Source organism: Hetaerina americana, unplaced genomic scaffold (genome assembly GCF_022747635.1).
Source record: "Hetaerina americana unplaced genomic scaffold, ioHetAmer1.1.p SCAF_36, whole genome shotgun sequence".
Classification (NCBI taxonomy): domain Eukaryota; kingdom Metazoa; phylum Arthropoda; class Insecta; order Odonata; family Calopterygidae; genus Hetaerina; species Hetaerina americana.
Window position 1 is genome coordinate 851,599 of NW_027286941.1, and position 24,326 is coordinate 875,924.

Sequence of the window (24,326 nt, forward strand, 5' to 3'; positions counted from 1 at the left end):
CCCATCAGTGTCATAGCGCTGAATCAGGAGTCAAAACACCTGCAGAGCTCTCTGAATTCAACAACTGAATTATGGTGCCAATGAAGTTCATACTACAACAATCATAATATCCCCATCTCTTTAAACATTTAAGTCCATAAAAGTTGAAGAATATATGCTTCATATAAATGGGTGGCAACTTTCTCACTGCATCCTGTTAAATGCCTAAGTATTTCCTAGCACTTTCACCCAAACCAATTTCGAAATTTTTGTTTTCTTTGAGAAATATAACCTTTTCTCACACAATTCTGCTATCCACAGTCTCAGAACTTAGAGGGAAACTGAATAAATACAAGAGAAAACAACTATCACTCCTTCTCTGAATGTTTTCCACATGCTTTAATAATAAGTAGGATTTGACATGTATGCTTACCTATCAAATTGAACTTCACTGGTGAAAATTGTGGTATGGTTTTTATATTGCTAATCATAGAATTTAAACTCAAGTCAAGCAGAAATTATTTCCTAGAAATGATAAAAAAAAGCATTTTTTTAAATGTTTCATGAGAATTTTATGAGTAGTTGAATATTTTCAAGAACCTTGTAAAGTTGTAAGGAATCCCGACTGAAATGACAGAGAAAACTGAATATACTAAGCCTTTACACCTAATGGAATTTAAATCCTGTTTAATATATTAAATGCTTCACCAATATGCTTTTAGAAAGACAAATGACTCTTGTTCAGAGAACAACTTTGGCACAGGTTTCATGTGTCTTCTTGGGACACTGCAACATCCGCTTGTACAGCACATATCTAGCTCCCTTAATTAACATGAAAATATAAAGCACTCACCAGCAAGTATAAAGGTGGCAGTAAATAGGATTTATTATGGGTTGGTTCATTCATTCTCTGGAAAGGCAGTGGGTAGGCCAAATGACTTAAGGAATGCATTTTGGTCACACAGAGGCCTCATCAATCACTGTTATGGTCCTCTTGGGGCCTGACATAAGCCTCCAGTTGTTACTTCGAAAGAGAGGCACATCCCGTGAGAGTCTTCGCCTCCTCCTTTCCCTTGGTGTGCCCAGGCCATCCTCTGAGTATACTTCCTCTCTCCCATCTTCTCCTACGTCTTCACCCATTACTACATCACTGGCCCCTACAATCACCACTGGTGCCCTGCATTTCCCATCCCCTCCACCTTCATCCTCTTCCACTTTGAGGACACTACTCGCATCTGCACTTGCAGTCTGTGTTGCCCCAGAATTAGGGACTGAATTTCCTGGCAAAGATGGCAACTGATTGTTGGCATTGACAACTGAAGATCCTTGCCTAGCAAGTGACCAGCGCCTCCCTTTACGGTCCAGGATAATAGGCATTTCAGCTATGAGGTTATTTTCAAACTCACTTAGCATTAGGTAGTTTTCAACCTGCATGGGAGAAAAAGTTAAATAGTGAAAGACAAGTTTCGAAAATAGATTTAGAAGTTTAGTTGGAACTAAAATAGTATCAGAAATTTATTTTCATTAACTATAAATGTGGAAACTTGGTGGAATGGCCATTGAGAAAAACGATGACTTTTAATCATTTATTTTACATGTCAAAGGTAAATAATTATCACTCACCATAAGTGTTCATGCACTATCACTGTAGAGCTTTAGAAGTGGTGTTTTATGTTCAAAATTTTCCATGAATTGCAAACAAGAAACTTAAAAATGGTGGCAAACAATCAGAAAGATATTAGATCGTAGATTTCCTCAGCCTTCAGATGAATGATTTGCCATTCTCAGGAGGTCACCACGTAGGTTGTTCTTTTGGACAGTTCCAAAAAACTACCTAGGCGGTGGCATCCCAAGAATGGAGAGTCATTCAATCAGAAAGATATTTTTTAAAAATTATTGTTTTCCATTTTTAGGTACATTCAACTTACACTTTCACTGATTTTTTTCATTTGGAGTGCTGATGACTGATGATAATGTACAATTTTTATAATATTTATACTAAAAAAATGAAAAAAAATACTTTTTTACTCAGAATTTGTTATCAGATAGGTACTCAGATGGTGATATTCACATTCCATATTCTTTTGATCTATCTGACACATAATTTCCTCAATTTATGGCTTATCTACTTCAACATTTTGACTTTGGCAGGGGAAAGTTATGTACGAGGGTACAGTGGAGAAACAGAAAGGCCGAGACACAAACAGCATATTTGCACAAATGTGTAATGATGCAAGAATTTTTGCAATATTGAGCTAATAATTTCAGTTCATGCTGCATACGATCAGAAGTCTCAACTTATTTATAACTAGTTCATTCACTGCTATGGGAAATACCAATGTTGAATATTTTCTAGTCCGAAAGTATTTTTAAGTAGGAAACCAATGATGCCCATACAATAAATTATCGATAGATACAATTTCAAGAAAACAAAACCTCTTCATTACCTTATTACAGGAAGTGATGCAGTCTCCTATGTAATCAAGGTCATCGAGAAGGTTATCTGGCAGATCCATATCTGCAATGCCTTCTTCTGAAATGCATGTTAGTTCTGGCCCTCCCTTGAGCTCAGAACCAACCAAGACCCCAGCACCAGTCAGTTCCCCAGTCAACCCAAGGCCACCAGAGCCACCACTGCCACCACCTGCAGCCACTGCAGCTGCCGTCGCAGCATCAAGTAATGCAAAAGAGCGCTGTGAGGTGAGCAGAGCGGCACGGGCAGCTGCTGCAGCTTCCAGTTCTTCAAGCTCCTCAAGATCCCTGAGGTCATCCAGATCATCTTCCGTGAAAGACAGTCTGCGGCGCTGGGCCTGGCGTCTTGCTCGCTCTCGTTCCAGTAGTAAGAGCTCTGCTTGCTCACGCTGCTGCCTGGTTTGCGGGTCTTCAGGTTCTCCACCTGAACCCCCCACCACCCCACCTCTCCTCCTGTCATTTGACAATACACATAAAGCATTAGGTTTCCTCCAAAGGGACAAAAAAATGTTGAACAGCCATTATTCATTCCCTATTTTAATGCTGCAGTATTTTCATGTTTTGCTTGTGAAATTTCAGGTTAAAAGTATAATCCAATGGAGAAGCAAGTATCAGATTAAATTAAGTGATATTATTATTATTAAAATCCACATGTGCTGATAGACAGTGTCAGGTGGCACACAAGTCCCAAGTAATCACTAACGATAATTCGTAAAATCAATCGGGACATGGATGATTGGTAATTCAAAATTATTTTCAGGTCAGTAGGCAATAGGCAATCAGCTGGGTTGTGGACATTAAAAGGAAGGAGTGAATACACTCCTTGCTTTAGCAGTCCAGAATTTCCAGAAAAGCATTACATATGAATATTACTTTCACTTTCATTACGAAAGCCATTATGTATACATCTGACTTATGATTGTTATCTTACCTACAATAATTGAAATTTCAACAAATTTATACATAAAACTCTTATTTAATTGTGAATAAGGCTAATATTACATAATTCTCCCACTACTCTGGCAATCAAGAATATTAACATGCATTTAAATATTTAATACGATACAAATATGCCCAAGTATAGGTGAGAAACTTCAATTAAATTATTTAATAGAAACGGGGAAGTAATATTCTGTTTGAATGCTTGCAAAATATTTCATTTGCATATGCACTAGACAACACTAGTGCTAGACTATTACCAGTCCAATACTGGCACTAAATTTACTAACTTAACAACAAGGGCTGGTCCTAGACTATTACATTCATAATAAATATTTTATATGATAATTGTCTTATATTTCTAGAAAAATGTTTTTAATCAGACAAATTAACACAAAAATAACTATGTAAACATTTGACACATTGTCATAAGAATTATTAAAGTTAGCTGAAAACATTTTTGTGCACATATATGTTGAACTCATTTCCTGAGAGAATATTTGACTACCTGACATGTATTTTGAGTCTTGTTATTAGCCGGTACATCAGATGCAGTGGCCTATTTGCAAAATACATTAATACTTCTTCCCCTCATTCAAGAATGTTATATATCTGGTGTCTAAAAAATATGCAAAATGTTGTCCTGATTTTGCAAATTGATGGACATTTGTTTTCAAAACACTTGAGGCATGGTCTGCAAACAAGGAGACTTCAACTGGGTTTGGATATTTGATATGCATATCATTTACCTCTTCAAACTTTAAGAGAAATATCAACAAGCAAGATGAAATGTCATCATGTGTTTGAAACTAGGTATGTTTGTAGCCCTGACATTATTTTTCAGCAAGAAAGTTATGCCTTGTTAAAACACTTAAAACCTACCAATAGGGGTCTCTTCATAAGAAAACCTGAGTGACGGCCACTGATAATTGGGGTGGCTAAGAGAAAGGAAATACTAATTTACCTGGCAAGGGCAAGTGGAGTTTGTGTTCCTCCTGAAGGTGGAGACAAGAGACCATTGGTTAGTGCTCCAGGATATGGTTGTGGAGAATGTGCAGATTGCATCTGCAATTGTATCTGTAGCTGTTGCTGCTGCTTCTGTCGTTGGCGAGCGACATTTCTCCGATGCACGTCTATCAGGAACAGCGATACACTGCCCATTAGGATGCAGGTTGAGCTAAAGTAGTACCCCGCCTTGCCTCCACAACCAACATTTATGTAACCTATTCAATTCAAAAAGGAGACATATATTGATTAAAAACATATTTTTAATTTTACTTCACTGAAACGTAGATAGATATTTCCCAGGTTTTGCTTTAAATGAAGCCTTACTATAAATGAAAAAAATCATAAGTAACTCAATCAATTTAATGTTTACCTAAATTTATGTGACAAAAGAAATTTAACTCATTATGCAATTGCAAAAGCATTCAACTTTATTGACATAAAACTAATGAATATACAAATCCTGAGATTCATATTGATGACTAAATAAATAATGGTGTTGATCATTGAATTATTGTCATTCCTTGCCAAAATGAATATAAATGGGCTCTGAATACAGTTGATTATTGAATAAAATTGATACAAACAGAATTATCTCAATGATACTTCAGAAAATATTTCCTCTGGATATAATTTTTTTGATTATTCTCGGAGAGCTACTTATTAAAATAGGTTCTAAATATTGATGGTTTACTATATGCTTGTAATACTAGACACAGTTAAATGAATGATAGTTTTATTTTAATTTTCAAACTGATCTTATTTACAAGAAAAACAGATCATTAATTTCATATTTTCTATTTTGGATCTGGATGTGGGAAAATTACAAGGTAATGAGCATTAAACTCAAATGAATCCATTATAATCACCTGATATAGGCACTCCAAGAGCAATGGGTATTGCTTGGGAGCACTGTACGAACCCCCATGCCCTAGCAAAATGCCTGGCTCTCACTCTTTCGTATGTATAAACTTTTAATGAATAGTGATAGCCACCAACAAATACTCCATAGACACAGGCAAACAGAAGGTACCCACGCCGCCCTTCCACAGCTGTTAGTGCTAGGGTCGCCACTCCACAAGCAAATACTGACACCTATTGAGAAAAATAGCAAAGTACATATCAGCCAAAAATAAATTCCATTAATGTACACATGTATGTACCTGATTATTGTGATATCTTTTTACATGCCCAATAAATCTTGCCTTTTCAAGAACTTAATCTGTAGCTAAAACATTTTTTGGCCACAAAGCGTTTTAAATATTCAATAAATCCTAGCATGCCAAAAGAAGTTAGATGTCTTGAATGAGTTTTTACCAATTGCTAGCCCAGATATTAAGAATTTGCTGAGAATTTCACCCCAATTAATGATGGTATGATGCACATTTTTTCACACAAAAATTCTAATAATGATTTTACTTAAATATTTTCATAAAATTAAAAGGAGTCTACAAGGCCAAAGTGGCAAAATTCAACCTCCAATTTAACTATGTACAGTAAAATTTCAAAAACTATCAATTTTAGAACAAACAAAAGATTGCCTCTCTGATTTTCAATGTTCACACATGCAGGGGTGTCTGTAAAATCAAATAGCTGGCTAGTGAAATCCTCTCATTCACCAGGTTATAGTCTCCATTGCTACCAATGTTTCGATAACTGACTCAATCATCATCCTTCGGGCTTCTGAATGCTGTTTCATTGATTTTGTCCCATGTATTTATGCTAATCCTAGAATCTTGTGTCTTTTGATGGGTCTGTAGACCAACTTTCATCTTGGCATCTCCTGATTGAATGTGTGTTTTTCATACTTCCTGCTATGCATTTTAGAGCAGGTCTCCAGGTGTTCCCTAATTGGAAACCTGAATCCTGATTCAAATTATTCTTCTGGAGGCAGATCTCAATAGCTTCTAGGAGACAATGGAGACACTAACTCAGTGGAAGACCCTGGTGGATTTCATTCAACATATATGCCAGGAATGCACAAAATCTTTCATCCACCAGCCAGCATTTACATAAAAAGACAATATGGAACCTGCCTAAATATTATCAGGATGATATATTTTCATAAGCCCTAAGTTTTGCCAAAATAAATTACAGTTTTAATTATAAATAGTGCATAAGTAATTTTCTTTAACAGCATGTATAAAAATGAAGTATTCTTCAAAAACTGGATCAAAATATTTGCCATGATTTTTAATGTTCTTTTGTGATTAGGTTTCAGATTATTTGATTACATTGTTCTAGGATGAACATACATCTCTCTTTTCATTACCATAGAATTTCACAAAGTCCATAGCAAATGTCTATTTAAAACCTCCTATGTGGCAATCAGCCAAATAATGAGCTATATATTTTGATAGAGATTGTGCATTTACTAAAAGTAGTATGTACAACTGAAATTGTTTTATTGCCCAAGGAAGTTCAAGATTTTTTCATAGCATATGAGATGCATTAGCCATCAAAAATCTCTCTTAGTGTTGGATGCTTTTTAATTAAGGTATAATAGAATGAATATATGAAAGGAGTAAATGACCAAAAAATATGATGAATGCTCTATGAATTGATTCATTCTTTGGGCAATGTGTAGTGCAATGGGTAGAGCATTTGGCCACGGACAGAGCAAATACAGGTTCAAATCAGTGAAATATATTTGGACGCCTCTATAGAAATCTACATAATGGTTTTGGGGATACCAGACGTTTTTGAGGAAGCATAGGTGGCACAGGGAAAGGAACTGGTGACATGCTTTTAACAATCCATTGAACTTTAAACCTTTTAAAATTAGCCTTTGGGCTAATTGCATTGCTGATGGACCAATAAATGACCACCCAATTGGCATTTTGAGCTCTGATACTCCTTATGAGTGTAAAAAAGAAACTTTACACTTCCACAATAAAGATTTAATATTTCACGACCATGGTTCGATGCTGTGCATCATCATCAGGTGATGATGTGTAGCATTGAAATCATGGTTGGGAAATATTAAATCTTTATTGTGGAAGTGTAAAGTTTCTTTTTTACCCCTATAATGAAGGAATCCCACAAAGTTAAACCTGAAGCTGTTATGTTTTTCTGATTCTCCTGTTATGAAAATATTATATATATATATATATATATATATATATATATATATATATATATATATATATATATATATACACACACACTCACACACACAATGACAACACTACATATGTATTTTTGGTTCTAATGTTGACTTCTGATACCTATTTTCCTTTTTTTCCAGCATTTTTAAGATGGGTTTCAGAATTAAAGGAAATGTACAGGGGTCCTAAAATTACTTAATTACTTTTATATTTGCTCATGTATTTTCCTTTCATGTGTTTGTACACTTTCACACTATGATTATAGAACTCATTTTAGAACTAATAATAGAACTCACTGGGTTGCATACTATATGGCAACATGTAACTATTTTATTTCTGATATGAGTGGGAAGATGCTGAATAAAAAATTGAAAAAGGTATAATTACAAAATAAAACATGCATTTGTCAGTTTCAGCTGATAGAGGAAAAGTAATCCTTTGGAGGTGTCATGTTAACTGTTTCAATAACAAGCAAGGCTGCGTATGAAGGTATATTTCTACAGCTCAAATGGCAGGGCGGAAATTTATCACTAACCTCACAAAGATAATTGCCTGTAATTAATATCTAACTGGACTTCCTAATTGTAGGTATGCCAATTTTGCCAAGATGATATGTGCCAAACACTATCAAATATATGAACTCTCAAAATACCTTATGCATACATGCATAATCAATGTCCCTAGCTTTTATAATACAGAAGTATTTTCTAAGTTACACGAGCTAATCTTGATATCCTATAGTAGTGATGGTTCAGTTACATTTAGTTCCCTTAACATCAATTACACATACATCATAGCATCATTCATACCCTAATATAGGTACTTGTCAAACTAAATATAGGTAATATGATTCATTTAAAAATTACCAAATTTTTATGCCCAAATAATTTGTTAACTACAACAAAAACTGTATCATACATTAATTAAACCAAGTATTTGCTGATTCCCAAGAAAAGCTTTTGAAGTAGTGGAAAAAAGGTACCTACTTAAAATAAAACAATTATGGTCAATGAGTATTTGCTATTATGCGACCCATTTCTGAAAAGTCATTAATATTGTAAACATAGGCTATCATTTGTACTTTAATTGCAACAGCAAAATATCTTTCATAGTTCACATATTTCTTTCTATACCTGACAAAGGTAATGCCTTGCTATGCGGCAGTCAGGAGATTGCCTCACAACAAGAGCTCCAAAGGCAGCAGCTCCAAGAGCCCATGCAATGCCCAAACATGCTTGCAGCTGAGTTGCTGTATCTGCTCCCAGACCTTCTTCCTCTGCTTGGTGTGCCTGTGGAAATTCATTTTGAAAATAGTAGATGTTACTGAGCAGATTTTTTTAATAAACTAATGAATTTATTGATTGAAACTTGTTTGAAAATTTCCCCACATAATTAATTGTACGTAAAAGTTTTTTGATTATGGCCAACCTAATATATTCACTCCAAGTACAAGTACATGTATATAAGTGGCACATCTCAGTAAAGTTAGTTGGAAGATCTTCCATTGTAAAATATGCACTATGATACAGTGAAAGCATTGAACACCTGTGTCAATCTTGATATTTGTAATCGAATAGGACAGTTCGGTCGTCTTGAGGAGGCAAAAAAGATCAATAAAAATAGGTATAAATCATAAATTAAATTAATTTAAATCAAATTAAAATTTTAGTGTTATGAAAAATATTCAGAATGACATGTTTATGCCACAAATGATTGAGCAATTTTCATTCTACTGTGCTAAAATTAGTGTAGTTTTTGCAGCATTTCCAAAACAGTAGGGTCACTGAATGGCAAAAGGATAAGAGTAGCTCAGGAAAAGTTAAAGGGGAAAATTAAATTCCATCCTGAATTAGAAAAAATATGTATCAACTCACGAGGTAGAAAATTGGAGTGTTGATTCCGAAAGCGGCGAGCGCCGTGGAGAGCAAGAGAATGCGAACCGTCCGACTCTTGAGAGCCGTGAAGTCGAGGAACGGAGGCTTTCCGGATCGTCCCTTCCCAGCGGCGATGGCGCTCTTCCCGGCGGCCCCACCCCCTGCAGCGGCGGCTGCGGCAGCCGCCGCGGCCGCCGCCGCAGCGTGTCCTCCGGGTTTCTCCTTCACCTTCCGCCTCTGGTTCTTGAGGTGGAGGATCGCCCTCCGCTGCGGATGGTAGAGCGACGCCGAGCGGTAGAAGGTGCCCAAGAGGAAGGTGGTGAATACGGCTCCCGTGACGGCTTGGAGGCCCAGGCGCCAACCTATTGCACTGGAGAGCCCAAGGAGAGTGGTGTCAGGACAGTCTTGCCTCGGACAGTGAGGTTCTCCAGCCTTTGTGGTCTCTTGTGTCCTGCCTAACCCCTTCCCTGAGAAATCTTAGTCCCAAGATAATACAGGTATGAAAAAGAAGTCATTACTTCGGCAAGGAAATGCATTTTTTACCAAATGCTCAAACCATTGCTTTGAATCAGTATCTGACGTTTTACTTGCTGTTCGACATTTTCCACTTACATCAGGCTAAAAAATTCTGGGGTGTGCTTTCATGCGACGGATGACAATTATTTTGTTACTGTTCTCAAGAGATCGCAATAGTTAAATAAAAATAATGTGACTCATGGCGATACCACGAATAATTTGAGCTAGGTCGCAAGATTAATGATTGCAACTGTGCTGCAGAGTTAGATGGCGCAATATATAGCGATAACGTGAAAAATAGATTCATGATCATAGCAATGGTTTACTGAAAAATGACTTGGCTGAGCTGTCAAAGAACCTTCAGCTCTCTAGGGTCTAGTAACCTGTGAAGTCCCTCTATTATGACGCGAGAAACCCTGTTGTCATGGAATCATCAACTAATACGATAAGACCCAATCTCTACATCTGTATTGAAGAATGTTCTAAAGGCTAAGGTCGGCTTCCATTCAATCGTCACATTCTCGAAATCCTTGACTTGAGACGCTTTTCATGAAAGTGAAAATTCCGATTGGTCACGTGTTTCCAGGAGGCAGAATTAAGAATCGTAACACCATTGCTTAAGTCACAGCGTAGCGCGACCCTCTAGCTCAGATGAGTAAGCATACGAGGGTCGACCAGCAGCGCCTACGAACATTTTTAGTTATCTCGGTGACCCACGGTGACCTCACCGTCCGATTAGTCTCCATGCCAGCAAGCCGTCGCCGTGTGACACTCATTCACATTTTCCTTCGTTCATTCAAGTTTTTGCGCAAGTTGATTCGTGACACCCTTTCGCAGGAGTAACGACTGACTTTTGATGGTCAGGCGAAGGCTATGATTTGTGATAACCTTTACAAACACATGTCTTCAGCTAATAACTAATATTTTACTTTTGCTAATATCGCACCCATTAAGAAGACGGTAATTTTCGAGTGTCGACTTAATTTTTTTAGAGGAAAATGGCGAACTCCATTTTCACACACAAACCCCCTCATTGGCTCAAATTCAATTTTATTCTCCGTCGGCAAACACGGGAACTGAATCAGTCAATTTCGGAATGGATGTAGGCTGAAATATTCCGACATTGTTATGTTCTCATTTGTGAAACACTCGGAAGAGGATCGTATTTCTGAGTACTAGGGTTATCTATCCCTTAACCATCGCAAAACTTATTCAAAAACGATGAGGCTATCGACTGCGCACCTTTCACCTCTCGTGAATGACCTCGGGTTGACGCCCCTGAAATAGTCTCCCTTTACTGTCCGCTTAGGACGGCACTTTCAATTAGCTTCTTTTCGAAACAAAAACGACCGGGATTGCTTCTGAAAGTGGGACGGTTTGGCTTATCAACAATGCCGCACACCTGCACTTCAATATGGGCTTGTAATCCCTTCCCACGCTCTCCCAAGGAATATTGTGGGCTGATGCATTCAAAAGAGAATGGTATACCTCATGATCATTGCTACAGGAGCCTATTAATAAAAAGCATTCAAGAATTTCCCTCCTTGTTTAAAGCATTCATGATTGGATGCTGAATTCATGAAATAACTGATAACAAATACCTTAAGATTACTAAAAATGAAAAATCAACTCACCCAACTGCAGCTTTGATGAAGGCCGACATAAGTGCGAGACCTATTCCACTGCCGGCCACAATGAAGATCTCCACCAATTCTCTCCGCCTCTTGAAATACTGCGATACCATCAGTGTGGACGTATCTCTCGTGAGACCGACACCAACGCCTATAATAAATTTAGAGAGCAGATAAACCAAGGATGCAAAATGAGCACGTGCCAAGTGAATAAACCAGAGGCTCAATGTTGATATATAGTATTTCAATTTTTAGATGCAATTCACGGAGGTTTATTTGCTTTTTAAATAGATATAATATGGGTTGTAGCGTGCGTCGAGTGCACGGGAGCGATAAAAGCTTCGAAAATTAAATTATTTTATTTTGTAAATATCTCTAGCTAGGAATAATCTTTAATTTATGTTTGCGCAGCATCCAGAGATAAAACCAGAAAGGGCATCAGAGATCTTGCAAACCGAAAAACAGAATCATTTGCGTGGTACAATGGAATATAAAAGTCACTTCCATTCATACTAGTCGGGGAAATACGTGCCCGGATTTTAAACCACAGAGAAGAGACTCGTAGCATTTCAATTAAGTGTGAGTCCACAATGAAAGCCATTAATAAAGTTAAATGGAAATAAAATTAACGACAAAATATAAGGGAAGCGAGCGGCAGTTTCGCACATTTGCGTCATTGGGGAGGAGAGGTCGACAATTACGGGGAGGAGCAGTGGGACGGTGGCGTTGGAGGAATTGCTTACGACTCACCCACTACGGCGCCGTAAGAGAAGAACAGCTGGTGGAATTGTGACGCGAAGGAGGAGAAGAGGCAGCCTAGCGCCGTCACTAGACCGCCTAGCACAGCCGTTACTCGCGTCGATTTCCGACGACAAAATGCGATGGTCACTGGAGATAGGAACAGTGCCACAGCCGTTGACATAGCTCCGAGCCATCCTAAGGAGAAAAAGAAAGTGCTTTAATGCATGTAGACAGGAGAAAAATCTTAATCTAAAGCCGCATGGTGAATACAAAGTCTTAATTTACAAGTACTTAACAACACTTCGGTAACCTAAACTTGAGATTCCGTAAAAGATGGAAATTCAAGTCGCTGCCACCAGAGCATTTGATGGGTTTAAATTTCTAGCCCTAAGCAAATTGTTTAATCAATTATTTTACTTGGGGAAGAAGGAATTATTTCGAATTCCAGAAACATTGAACGAGTGGAATCATCTTATGGTAAAGGCAGTAGTTACGTAGGTATTTATTCCAGGAAGTGATAGCAAATCTCACCAGAAAAGAGGAAGTAATTTTATCAAGCGATCATCTTACACCCATAATTGAAATAAACTATTAAAAATGTTATGAAAAAACTCGCTTATTTAAAAAATATTATCAATATACTCAATCGATTGCGGAAGTGGCAAAAAAATATAACTTTCAGTGAAACTGTTAATTTACTCCCATGCTCCTATTTTTCTAACCCAGCGAAAGTCAGTGCTACCTTCACATTTTCACCGTTCTGAAATTTCCCTAAATGGACAAAAAGATGAATGATTTTACTCGGAGATCATTAAAATTGGAGCCCAATACACATGATAGGTGAGAAGGAAATTAATCTTTCCATTAATCTTTAATTTACACACGATTCTATGCCCTCTAATACCTATTTCATTAAATTCCTCTCATAAATCAAATTAAGGTAGTGCTGCAAATAACGTACGGGATTCATGAAGCGTGTGATAATTTACGCCTCGGTATGATATAAAATCTTGGTCTGATGTACATATCTGTGCGGTAATTATAAATTTTGAACATCACCCGCTCGCTCGTTAGGCCGAAATTTAAAATCATTTTAGCCCAGACTGGATGAGAAAAGATCCTCTAATTATGTAGACTGAATCCCATGCACCAATTAAGGCACCGAAATCAAAGTATCGATCTAATTCCGTTTATTTCCATATTTCACACCTCATTTAGTAATGAGAGCATGGTTAAATAACTAGCATGCGCATGCCCCTAAGAAAACATTGACGATCCCTCTTTTACGGACAGTTATTATCGTGAGTGCATATAGAAATAAACATACTGATTCAATGATGTGAGTGCGCCGCGATTCTTCCCGGATAAGCTTGCTTTACGTGAGTGAAGAATGCCACTGGATCAACTATAAGCGAGTGTAGTGCATACCTTACTAGGAGCCTTTCTAGGGCGTCTGAGCAGTTTGAGGGATCGCGTTACGATAACATGAAGCATGAATTTTTATCTCGAAGCATCTCCGTATAATTAGGTGGACTTGAAGCACCTTTTATCTGAGAATTGCACTTCGCAGGGTGGGCGAATGGAACGAATGTGCAACCACCCAGATGCGTTGGCTCCTTCAGAGCCCTCGACCCCACTCGGGGCCGCATTACCTGTCACAATGCATCTCTCCCTTCAAAACACTTTCTTCTATTTCCACATCTCATAACACTCATTGTCAGTCACTGCGGTGACATTATTCTCATTCAGAGGGCCAACTCCCATTCACTGCGCATTGTGGTTGAATAGCTAGGTGAACCGTTGTACTCAGATCTGCGGAGGTCATCCCTATGATTACATGAATAGAGATTTATCTATGGATGAAACCACTCAAATATAATTTAGATATCGAATGTCATTTGATGAATTCACCGCCTGCAGGCTCTTTGTCAGATCATTTTAGAAATGGCCCTCAGATTCATACCCCGTAATGCTAATACTGTAGTAAATTGTCTTTGTCTGGAATCATTTACGAGAAATACATTTACTGGGTACATCAAAACTCTAAAATTGATACGCATTAAAACTGATAAAAATAGAAGTGCATATCCAAGTTATGATAAAAACAGTGGTACTAGGTGAATATGAAGTATGGAATATTGAAAAAGATATAAAAGCGTCATAGCGGATAGTTTGCCTCAGAACTCTAAATCCTTATAAACTTGTTCACTCTGCTACTGTTGGCGTGGTTCATCAGTTGTAGGAATGCGACAATGCAATGAGAGATGCCATGATGCATAGTCAGTCAAATTCCAAGAGCAATGTGGCCAAATAGAAAATTAGAAAATATTATATATTTTAACGGAGACGACAGCCAAAAAGATGAAAATATTCTTGACAATTTTACATTTAGCGAAAATAAATCGTAGAGTTGGCTAAGTCAAGAAGGACAAAGGTTTTGATGGAAAGAGGGTAGTAGTTAAGCAAAATCTTATTAGCTGAACGAAAACTTGACTCACAAAATATTATAATAAGGTAACCGTTTGGTCACAACAGTCACAACAGTAAAATAGCAGCAGATGAAAGTCCACAGCTAGACATTTGAATAGTCCAAAATGATGTCAACAAACGCATTAAATTTCTTACCGAGGTGCCATCCTATGGTCTATCTACAGCTTTAACATTTAAATAATTTCGCTCAATCCAAACCTTAAGCAAATATCTTTTTTTCACCCTACAGGGAGATGAGATTCATCAAAACATGAAGAAGAGTACCCGAAAGAACCAAGAGCTTTTCACAAAACATTCATAATATTAAAACAGTGACAAAATATTATAACAATTATTATTATGCAAATAATACTTGCGTAAACCTTTAGAGAAATCAGATAATATCTGTTATTCTAAAAACGAAAAATATTGTCAAAAACTACACGCTAATCTAGAAGGTACACTATATGCTTTAATTTTTAATGTCAGCACTCAAAATACCACAGAGTTGTGAATTAAGTTATTCACACGCAACTCATTGAGACAAGCGTTCTTCAGACACCGTGGCTCTTTTTCTATTATAGTATACTTAAGGCATCGGTTCACAGGATTGGAGTCAGGAAAATAACGCATAAGAAATAGCAATGCTGAAGAAAGTATTTTTAAATAAAAACAATTGAAGGCTTTACAGCTGCACCTATGTCACAAATCACAATTAGATAAACTTCCACAAAAATACAATGCACACATAATAAGAGCCGTTTTCCAATAAGTAACTTGGCAAGTTCTAAAGAGACAGTTCTCTACGTCAGTGAAAATCAGACATGTGATAAAAATTGTAGCATATATCCAATCATTGGAATGACAATTACATTACAAGGTCTTGCAAATTGACTCGTAACTTTGAGAAAATGTTTCTTTAATTATTCGTTCCAACTCTTCAGTTTCCCGTTGATCACTGCTAAAGCAGTCTCTAAAATTCGCGACGGATGTTAGGGGTGACGTCCATTCTCCTTCGAGGGTATATGCCTAGCCTGTCCAACTGTGGCTTATTTTTGCGTTCTCAACCAAGTCAGTCGGCGTGAACACTTGGACAGCGTGAAAGCATTGAGCGAACGAGATTGAGCTATACCGTGCACACATGGAAAAGGAGCATCATTCATATATCCCCCCCCCCACAGCGTCGGCACTAAAAGACATCCCCCGCCTATCTTTCAGGGCACCATATGGATTGCCTTTTTCGGGTGCCCACATGATGGGCGATTGTCTACTCTCTTACGAGGCAACAAAGCGATGAAGGTGATGCTGCACGGCGTGAATAGCCAAATCTCCTTCAATACAGAGATGGGGCTCACTCGAGCAAATCTCTTCATACACGAGATGAGTGTGTGACAGACGGGTTTTTCCCATTGAGGGATAACATCCAACATCTGCAAGGCGTATCCTTGATATATCCGTGAAGGAGTTGCGATAACTTGGTTATATCGTTTTCCAATAATTTTTCGGTTCAATGAAAATGCGGAGTAAGCTAAAGATGGTGCCGGGAGGATGAACTAGTTTAATCGTGTCGATAACGCGGTAAAAAAACCGGTATATTAGATGCAGAGCTATAAAATATCACAAGTCGAGCAAATATGATATTAAATGAATTACGTGAAAATTCCATAAGCATTCGATACAATACAATATTCAATTCTAAAAGAACGAAATAAATTGTTTAAAGTTAATTAAAAACAAACGACAGATTGATCTATTGGTCCTGAGATTTTTTGGTCATACCTCGTATATATTTGATTCCACTTTCAAATACTATACACATTAATATACAGATAGAGATATTTAAGAGAGGATTTCACGATGTGACACGATCTCATCCATTTGATAAACTAAAAACGGGATTAATCAGACTAATAAGCTAGTTCAATGAGTGATAGATTGAATGATAATATATTTCACTTTAAAACTCTGGGAAAAAAAGAGAGAATAACTCCTGCTCCTAAACTTTCGAAGATGCTCACATTCATCGGTTTGAGAGGCAGTGAAATGTTGAAGGTCGTGGTAGGGAAATTTTTAGGCAAGCGGAGAAGAGAAAGAAAGGTAAGAAACTTTATCGTTCGCATGGAGACTGGTAGAAAGTATGAAGGGGCCTAAAGAGAAATTAATATTGGGCAAACCAGAAACTAGGCTGGAGGAATTCCACAATATGTTACGTATCTAATGGCTGTTAGTGACCGTCCAAAACCTGCCTTTAATAATGGGACAAACTATGGCGATGGATCGGAGTATTTTGAATCACTGGATTTATGTGAAGTGATTAACAGTGAAAATGATCATTCTTGGATACATAATTTGATAATTCATTAGTTACTTTAACGACTATTTATCAGAAATTGAATTTTTAATTTAAGGAAGGGTGAGTCATAGTTACGGATGAAACAACAAATGCAAATTATTAATAGATATGATGGCGATGGAGCGTGGGGAAGGAAAGGATTTCGACTTGACCCGGTCACTTAAATGTGCGACATAGGAATGATTACGCAATTATGGAACCTCCAGTAATTAGTCCTATGATCATTAACCATCAGCTCAAAAATTAAGTATGTAAGTTCACTCATTTTAAGTGTTTACCATGATAATTCGATAGATAAGTCTAAATGATACAACTTCAAAGCTAAATAAACGAACATTTCTTTAATAATAAGGGAAGAAAATGATAAATCGCTACAGGAGAGTCGAGAAACGTATTGTACACGTTCTCCCCCCGAGATGGCAATGTTTAAATACAGGGAAAAAATTTGTCCATTCATACAACGAAGAACGGTATAAATTTAAAAACATGTAATTATTTTTAATCAGGCGTATTCTCGATATAATGCATCAAAGCTAATTTTTTCCGGCAAATTATTAAAGTAGCATGCCATAGTAATTAATTTAATTGGTTTAGTTGGATTACATTTTGAAGCAATTTCTGCATCTAAATTGACTGTGAAACCACTTGTATCGTAATATTTGTAATTTGACACACATTATTCATCATGCTGAACTTCGATTGAATTCGTAAAAAAACTCCTAATTTCATAACTATTCAAATAATATTACACAGTTCACTTCATGTTGATCCAATTAATATGGCCGGCCATGGACCATGACGATTCTCAGTAAAAAATATTGTTATGGTGAAAGAAATAACGTACGCTCAAATGGAGAGGATTAACTCAATATGAATTATGTTGACCTTGTTAAAGCAAGACATTTGCTATCTGAAATTAGAATTTGTTTTATACGGACATCAAAGACCAGAACAGGTCTAATGTGAATGAATGGACCTTGGTGCATATAATTTATTGGAATTATAATATTTCAGACCAGTTAAAAGGCGAGCCTTCATTACGATCGCATTGTCTCTCATGAAGATGTTCTTTACAACATTATATTAAATAAGAAATTTACAATTACGTCGTTTAAAACAATTTATTCCGAAATTGAAGGTTGGATTTCATTAAAAACTGGTAATATTAAATATAATCGGACTGAGTATTGTAACTATTTGTACTGATGAGCAATACGTATGTTATTGAAGTAATGCGTAAATGACATTGAAGACTTTTGAATGATTATTTAAATATACCACTAGTTTGACTACACTCTTATTTATAATTTAAACTACGAAATACTTTCATACCAAATTTACACGATATCAAATTAATCTTAAAATAACTTCAATCAAAACCAGTGTCTTAGAGGCTTGTGTGTTTAATTAATCTTAGAAAGTGAAGCAATTATTCAAAATGATTATAACATACAGTTAAAAATGTAAATCGAGACTGGTTTCCAAATAATATTTACTCAAACGCTTTCATAGATCGGCAAGGCAATTAATCAATTGAAAATATCTCCTGGCTTGACATCGCTTGGTTTTGATTCGATCACTCTTTGAGGTCGTTGACGGTATGACGAGTCCACAGAATGATTGACTGAATTTTTAAAATTTATATATTAGGTAGTTAATCCTCAGATTAGCCTTCTTCAATTCATTTCGTGACATTTTGGTGCCAAATATCCTTCAAAACCATACCCTACTTTCTTTTTCTATCTATAGACGCGTGGATGTATTTGGGTAAAGAAATCTGAGAATCCAGTGAAAGACATAGATGTCAGAACAGAGAAAATATGGGGAAGTTGTTCATCTTATTTCGAAATAATGGGTTGGTAACATTTCAAAAAATACCATTTGGCTTGAAGAAAATTAGAAACTATGCTTGGTTGTTGTTCACACATGAGATGCTCGTGACGAAAGAGGGAAACGCTTAGTATTTATAGGAAGACTATAATTAGACAACTTGGCAGGACAGAATTATCAATTTGATGTGAACCACCTGAACGGAATGAATTGAATTTCAGTAATAGTTGTTAAAGTAATAATGACAAGATTTGATCATGCAAATTTATAACCTACGGTTTCTCGTGATAATGCTCATTCATTCATGTTTTTATGAGTTCCAACGTCGATAAAATACAGACTATGGGAATGATATCAACCAAATAACCTTATCTTCGTGAGGAATAGAGAAGAGAAAACGCAGAAAATAAAACTGCGAAATTTTTGTAATTTCATAGGTAAAATGAGCATATTGCATGTACTGAGTTAAGACCAATATTTCAATGAAGAAATTAAAAAAGTTTTAGGGCGAAAAACAGTTTAGTATTCGCGAGGTATTTCAGGGTAAAAATAATGTATCTTTTTGGTGCTTGCACAATTTTAGAGTGGCTAAAAATATTAGATTCTAGAGTATAACTTACGAGGATAAATTTTCAGAATACTTATAAGACTTATGACAACTTGGTCGTAATTGAGAGAAGATTTTGAGCTGAAACTAATCTAATCTCGACGAAATTGATTTCTAAAATTTTAATATTTCAATTTTCAACACATTCACAATAGGAAGCAAAAGACATTCTTGCTAAAAGTTTACATGATGGAATTATTGCATCACTTTGGTATGTCACAACGATTCCACTGCCGTAAGTGATGGTCCAGCAGAAATCAAGGAGATCAAGAATGTCAAACTGACTAGTAGCCGTACGGTAGTGGCAAAACTACTGGCCATTACACGTAGGTGGCTGTATCACACGTAATTTAAGGCGGCGAGCCTCTCAAGCTCAACTTCAGCCATGCGCATTGGTTACAGTTCGTGTCTACGTGAAGTACGATGATTGCGCGAATATGAGTGTCGCTCGAGAGAGTCCTCGTATTTCATATCCATTAATTCACTTGTCATAAGCAGATGTACTCTCCACGAATGTTTAATATCGATGGACAGTTTCATTAAAGTAGTGTTCGAAAGTTAAAATAAATACTCTCAAGCATGCTTACACAGAAATTACGCGGTGTTTGCCATTTAGTTCCGCAGTAATTCCATAAATTATAATACAAGCAATTAGACATAAAATTGTCAATTAATTATCGCTGGTTTTCCCTTTTATAACTCCAATTTGACGCTTTCGCTCAGAAGACACCATTTTTTCATCCAATAATATTTTTCAACAGAGTGTTAAATGGATTCCTTCCGAATTTCTATGGGTCATGGAGAGAGGCTACATCTAATGCAGATTAATGACTCGGAGTGTCAACTTAAAATATCGGCAATCACCCAACCCTCCTCTTTTGAGATCATTGATCCACGCTTTTTCTCCGAAGGGTTGCGATTTCTGGTCCTGCAAGGCCCGGGTTTGAGATGAGTGGCGGCGGGCGGTGCCGTGGTTGGTGGGCGAGGAGGCCTTGCGGTTCCCCGGGCCAGGAGATTGGTCACACGCCCGCTGGGCAGGGGAGTGGGGCCGGCGGCGGCTGTTTTTGCCGCCGCCGACGCGTGGGCAGATTGATGGCCTCCCAGTCGCCGACACCCGCAGCAAACGCGGGAGTGAGTGGACGGTGATCGGACACAATCGCACTTCGCATCCCTCCCCCCACCCCTACGACAAATATTCGCTCCGCCTCGCTGCTGCAACGCCCCCCTACCCGAAGAGAAGGGAAAAAACGGCATTTGCGGACTCCCCGGGTGGGTCGAGTAAAACTCCCGAGTCCCAAAGTTTCGGCGGTCGCGTACCACGTAAAGGTGGCCGTGTGGAGATCAATCAAAGTAGGAGGAGTGGGGCGTCGCTATTTTGACGGCGGGCCCTTTCCTTTCCCGCCGAGTCCCGCCCTCCACCTCTCTCCGGCTCACACGCCCCACACCCTTCTGGGTTTGCCACCCTCGTCCCATGCCCAACGTCTCATTCCCTTGCTTCTCCTGTCCTCGCCCACGTTTCAGGATCTTCCCTCCCGGGGGAGGCTTCAGAAAATCGTAGGTGGTATGATACAAACGGGTAGGGCATAGGTTAAGGTGCCCAGAGGGGGTGGGCAGTCATGACACAAACTGAGTCATTGTAATTTTCGATGGCTGATGGAAAAATAATCGATCCAAAAATTTTAAAATGATGGAAAATTTGTTAATATAATAACCATATTTGTTGAATTGAAAAGATTGAACGGTAATATTAATTAGAATTCTTCATAATATGAATTAATACAACATGGTAATAATCTCTCAGGTTATTAGTGTACGGCCTCAAATGCAAATACGTCGCTGAAAGATACTCCTAAAATACAATTTATATTCACGTTAGCAAAGGTTCAGTTCATGAATCATTCATAACTTCATTCAAATATAACTGCATGCAATAGTAAAAAGATTAGGCTTGTAATAAGAGTGGGCCCGATCTGTGGGTGTGGGTTGGTTTGATGGTGGAGGAGTGGGGTAGGTCAAATATTTTGGCGGGGTTGGGCACCCGAACACACGCTCTTTTGGCCTTCATCGCTCAAACCCCAAGTCACACTTTTACATAAATTGGTTATTGGATAAATAGATAAATGCACACAAGCTGATATAGTCACAAAACCAACATTCCAAAGTTTCAGATTTGAATCTAATTGTAATCTATACGCAGGACATTAACACTGTAATAAACTTGCAATTTTCAGGTAAAAATTTACGGTTCTCATTTTTAGACTCAGATAGTATTAGTAATCATTTGGGGAAGCGATCGACAGCAGACTACATTTGCAGAAATAGTTGGGTAATTCGTTGGAGGTAGGGTTTTCAGGCATTAAGAGAAGGGTAAATATAAACCCGACGTCGAAATTAGCCAACTCTCAACTAAAGGTGACGAGAGGTTACAAAATTTAACGTCCCATCCGACGGACGGCGTACTCCCCTTGAATTGCCGTCCACCCAGCATCCCAAGTAGAGATCCAATTTACCGTGAAAAAATCCTGCCAGCGTTGGGATTTGAACCCTGGCTCTTGTGTTAGAAAGCTAGTATGACTTCATATTTGGGTATCGAGTTGATGCCAGGGCATCAACTCGATACTCAAACATGAAGTCATACTACAGTAACTATTGGGCTCTTCATCAAAACACTTCGTCAGTGTTTCAACCCCTTTGGAAAGGGCGTCAATTATGGCCAGCTTCAGGTATAGACGGCGATATAAAAAAATCCAAATGTATTGTTGATATTTGAATATAAAGCATGGAGTTTTATTTTTCAGCTAATGAATAATGCCATGAAAACTACACAAACTCACCTTGTTAAAATGGACGCTCAAAGATTTTAGAATTGAAAATGTCAATTTAAAATATAAATCGTGGTGTTGGTTATGTTGAACATTAAAAACAAATAAACATTTTACTCTTCCAGCAGCCTCGAAAACCTAAATCCAAATTTAAAAAAACAACTGCATGAATTGATTAGTTTTAAGTCACATTTTATTGAACGAGGAGGAATTTGATGCCAATTTCTGGAGGAGAATAAAAATCTAAACCCTAATATTCAATAAATTAAACTCCTTTATATCGTGTATGTATATGTGCACATGAGTGTACATTTTCCAAATTTATATTATTGCTTTGTATTCTTAAATAAAATTACTCGACCCACTTCCACTAATTTATAACTCTGATTAATAATATTCTGAATATCAAAAAATCAAATTTGAATAATTTAACAACTCATTTTCCTTGATGATTACTGATCACCAACCCCTTCCAGTAGCACTAGTGATTTGTGCGTGAACGGTGTAACTATACAGGGTCAATTCAATAAAAAGTTATTTTAGATGTTATTCGCATATTTCAGGTGTAAAAATATAATTGTAAGTTATATTGTTACTTAATGTGTACTTTATACGATGTGCAGTTTTCACTGATTTATTTCTAGCAACGCGTCAGTGGCAGCCGATTCAATGTGATACTTACCACAGCTGCACTGATAATACCTAGGAGGATACATATTTGATCTCCAAAATCCATCACTCATCTAACGGCAATATATTTAGCGTTGAATTCCAAATTTTACAGACTAGGATCCACAATTCTATAGAGCTTAGCAATTTGAAGAACTTTCCTTTGGCGCTAAATGAGGCCATCTTATTTCAATTGTCGAATATTGATTACTTCGTCCGATGATTCAATAATTTCCACGGCGGGGGGCGGAGGGGATACCTTAACTCCAATGGTGGCCCTTTCACTGCTAGCACCAGTAAGTGTGGCATCTCCTTGCCATTTTCCAATCGTTTTGCCCGAAGAACTGCGATGACGAGGGGCTACCACGAGCTACAATATATTATTACGGAGTTAAAGAGTTTAGCATTTTTCAAAGCATTAATTATTCATGAATTCGATCTAAAAAGGAGATTCTACATGTCAATGGAAGTTTGTCAAAATACCTTCTTTGCAAATTGCCGTTGAAATACTTTACGATATCTGAAATTCATGGTAGTGCCACTGAAGGAGTTAAAGAAAAAATATTTATAAATATATCTATATTACTCTTCACGTTAATTTGAAAGGAAGTCGCGAGGAATTCGAAAGAGAAAAGCAAGCGGAAACCTTTGGCACTTCTTAAAGCTTAATGCTTTATGTCATCATATGAATATGCATGATGATGTAAATGCGAAGCGCAGAGTGAATGAGACGCAAGCTACCAGCGGGTGCGGGAGGCAGCTCCACGAGATGGCCCAAGCGTTTGGCGTTTCGGCTGTTTCGTAGATTTATGTGGATTCGCATGCGTTAAAGGTGGTGAGAGAGCCAGTAAATGACACCATTAACGGAATGATGAACGGCCTCACCCGCCAGCATGTGTTTGACACTGAACTGCACTAATTCGCATATGATTAGAACTTAACAAGAAAACCCTTCATCCTATCCCCATCTCTCGACCACTCTTTTTAAATCTCATTAGACCAATAATTATCACGGCATTCACGATTAGTTTCCGCGGAATTGAAATGAATTTACCCTTTGTAAAACGGTACATTGAATTGAGCAAAGGATTTGGACCCTCTGGGGGCGTTCAACGAACAATCAAATCAATTGCTGAACATTTTGGCTACATTAAGTATAAATTATGAAATAATCAGTTAAGTTTATGTTAAATTCTGATTTTCTCGAAACCATAAAATATTTTAATCAGTGATAAATAATTAAAAAAATTAATTTAGTCAATATTTCGACATATTCGAGTTTAGAGTTGAAGTGCCTTGGTGTATATACTGT

At 37.4% G+C, this 24,326-nt stretch overlaps 1 protein-coding gene across 1 annotated transcript in view; it reads right to left on the reverse strand.

The window, feature by feature from the left end:
• Positions 1-936: 936 nt before the first annotated feature.
• Positions 937-24,326, reverse strand: part of LOC139691467 (monocarboxylate transporter 2-like) — a 235,567-nt gene continuing 212,177 nt past the window's right edge. Inside the window, exons 2-12 of the mRNA XM_071589289.1 lie at positions 12,274-12,459; positions 11,527-11,674; positions 9,575-9,746; positions 9,377-9,481; positions 8,636-8,791; positions 5,265-5,490; positions 4,491-4,613; positions 3,899-3,936; positions 3,454-3,470; positions 2,427-2,904; positions 937-1,407 (exon numbers count right to left, since the gene is read on the reverse strand). Of these exons, the coding sequence (XP_071445390.1) occupies positions 937-1,407; positions 2,427-2,904; positions 3,454-3,470; positions 3,899-3,936; positions 4,491-4,613; positions 5,265-5,490; positions 8,636-8,791; positions 9,377-9,481; positions 9,575-9,746; positions 11,527-11,674; positions 12,274-12,459 (2,120 nt within the window). The remainder of the gene's footprint in view (positions 1,408-2,426; positions 2,905-3,453; positions 3,471-3,898; positions 3,937-4,490; positions 4,614-5,264; positions 5,491-8,635; positions 8,792-9,376; positions 9,482-9,574; positions 9,747-11,526; positions 11,675-12,273; positions 12,460-24,326) is intronic.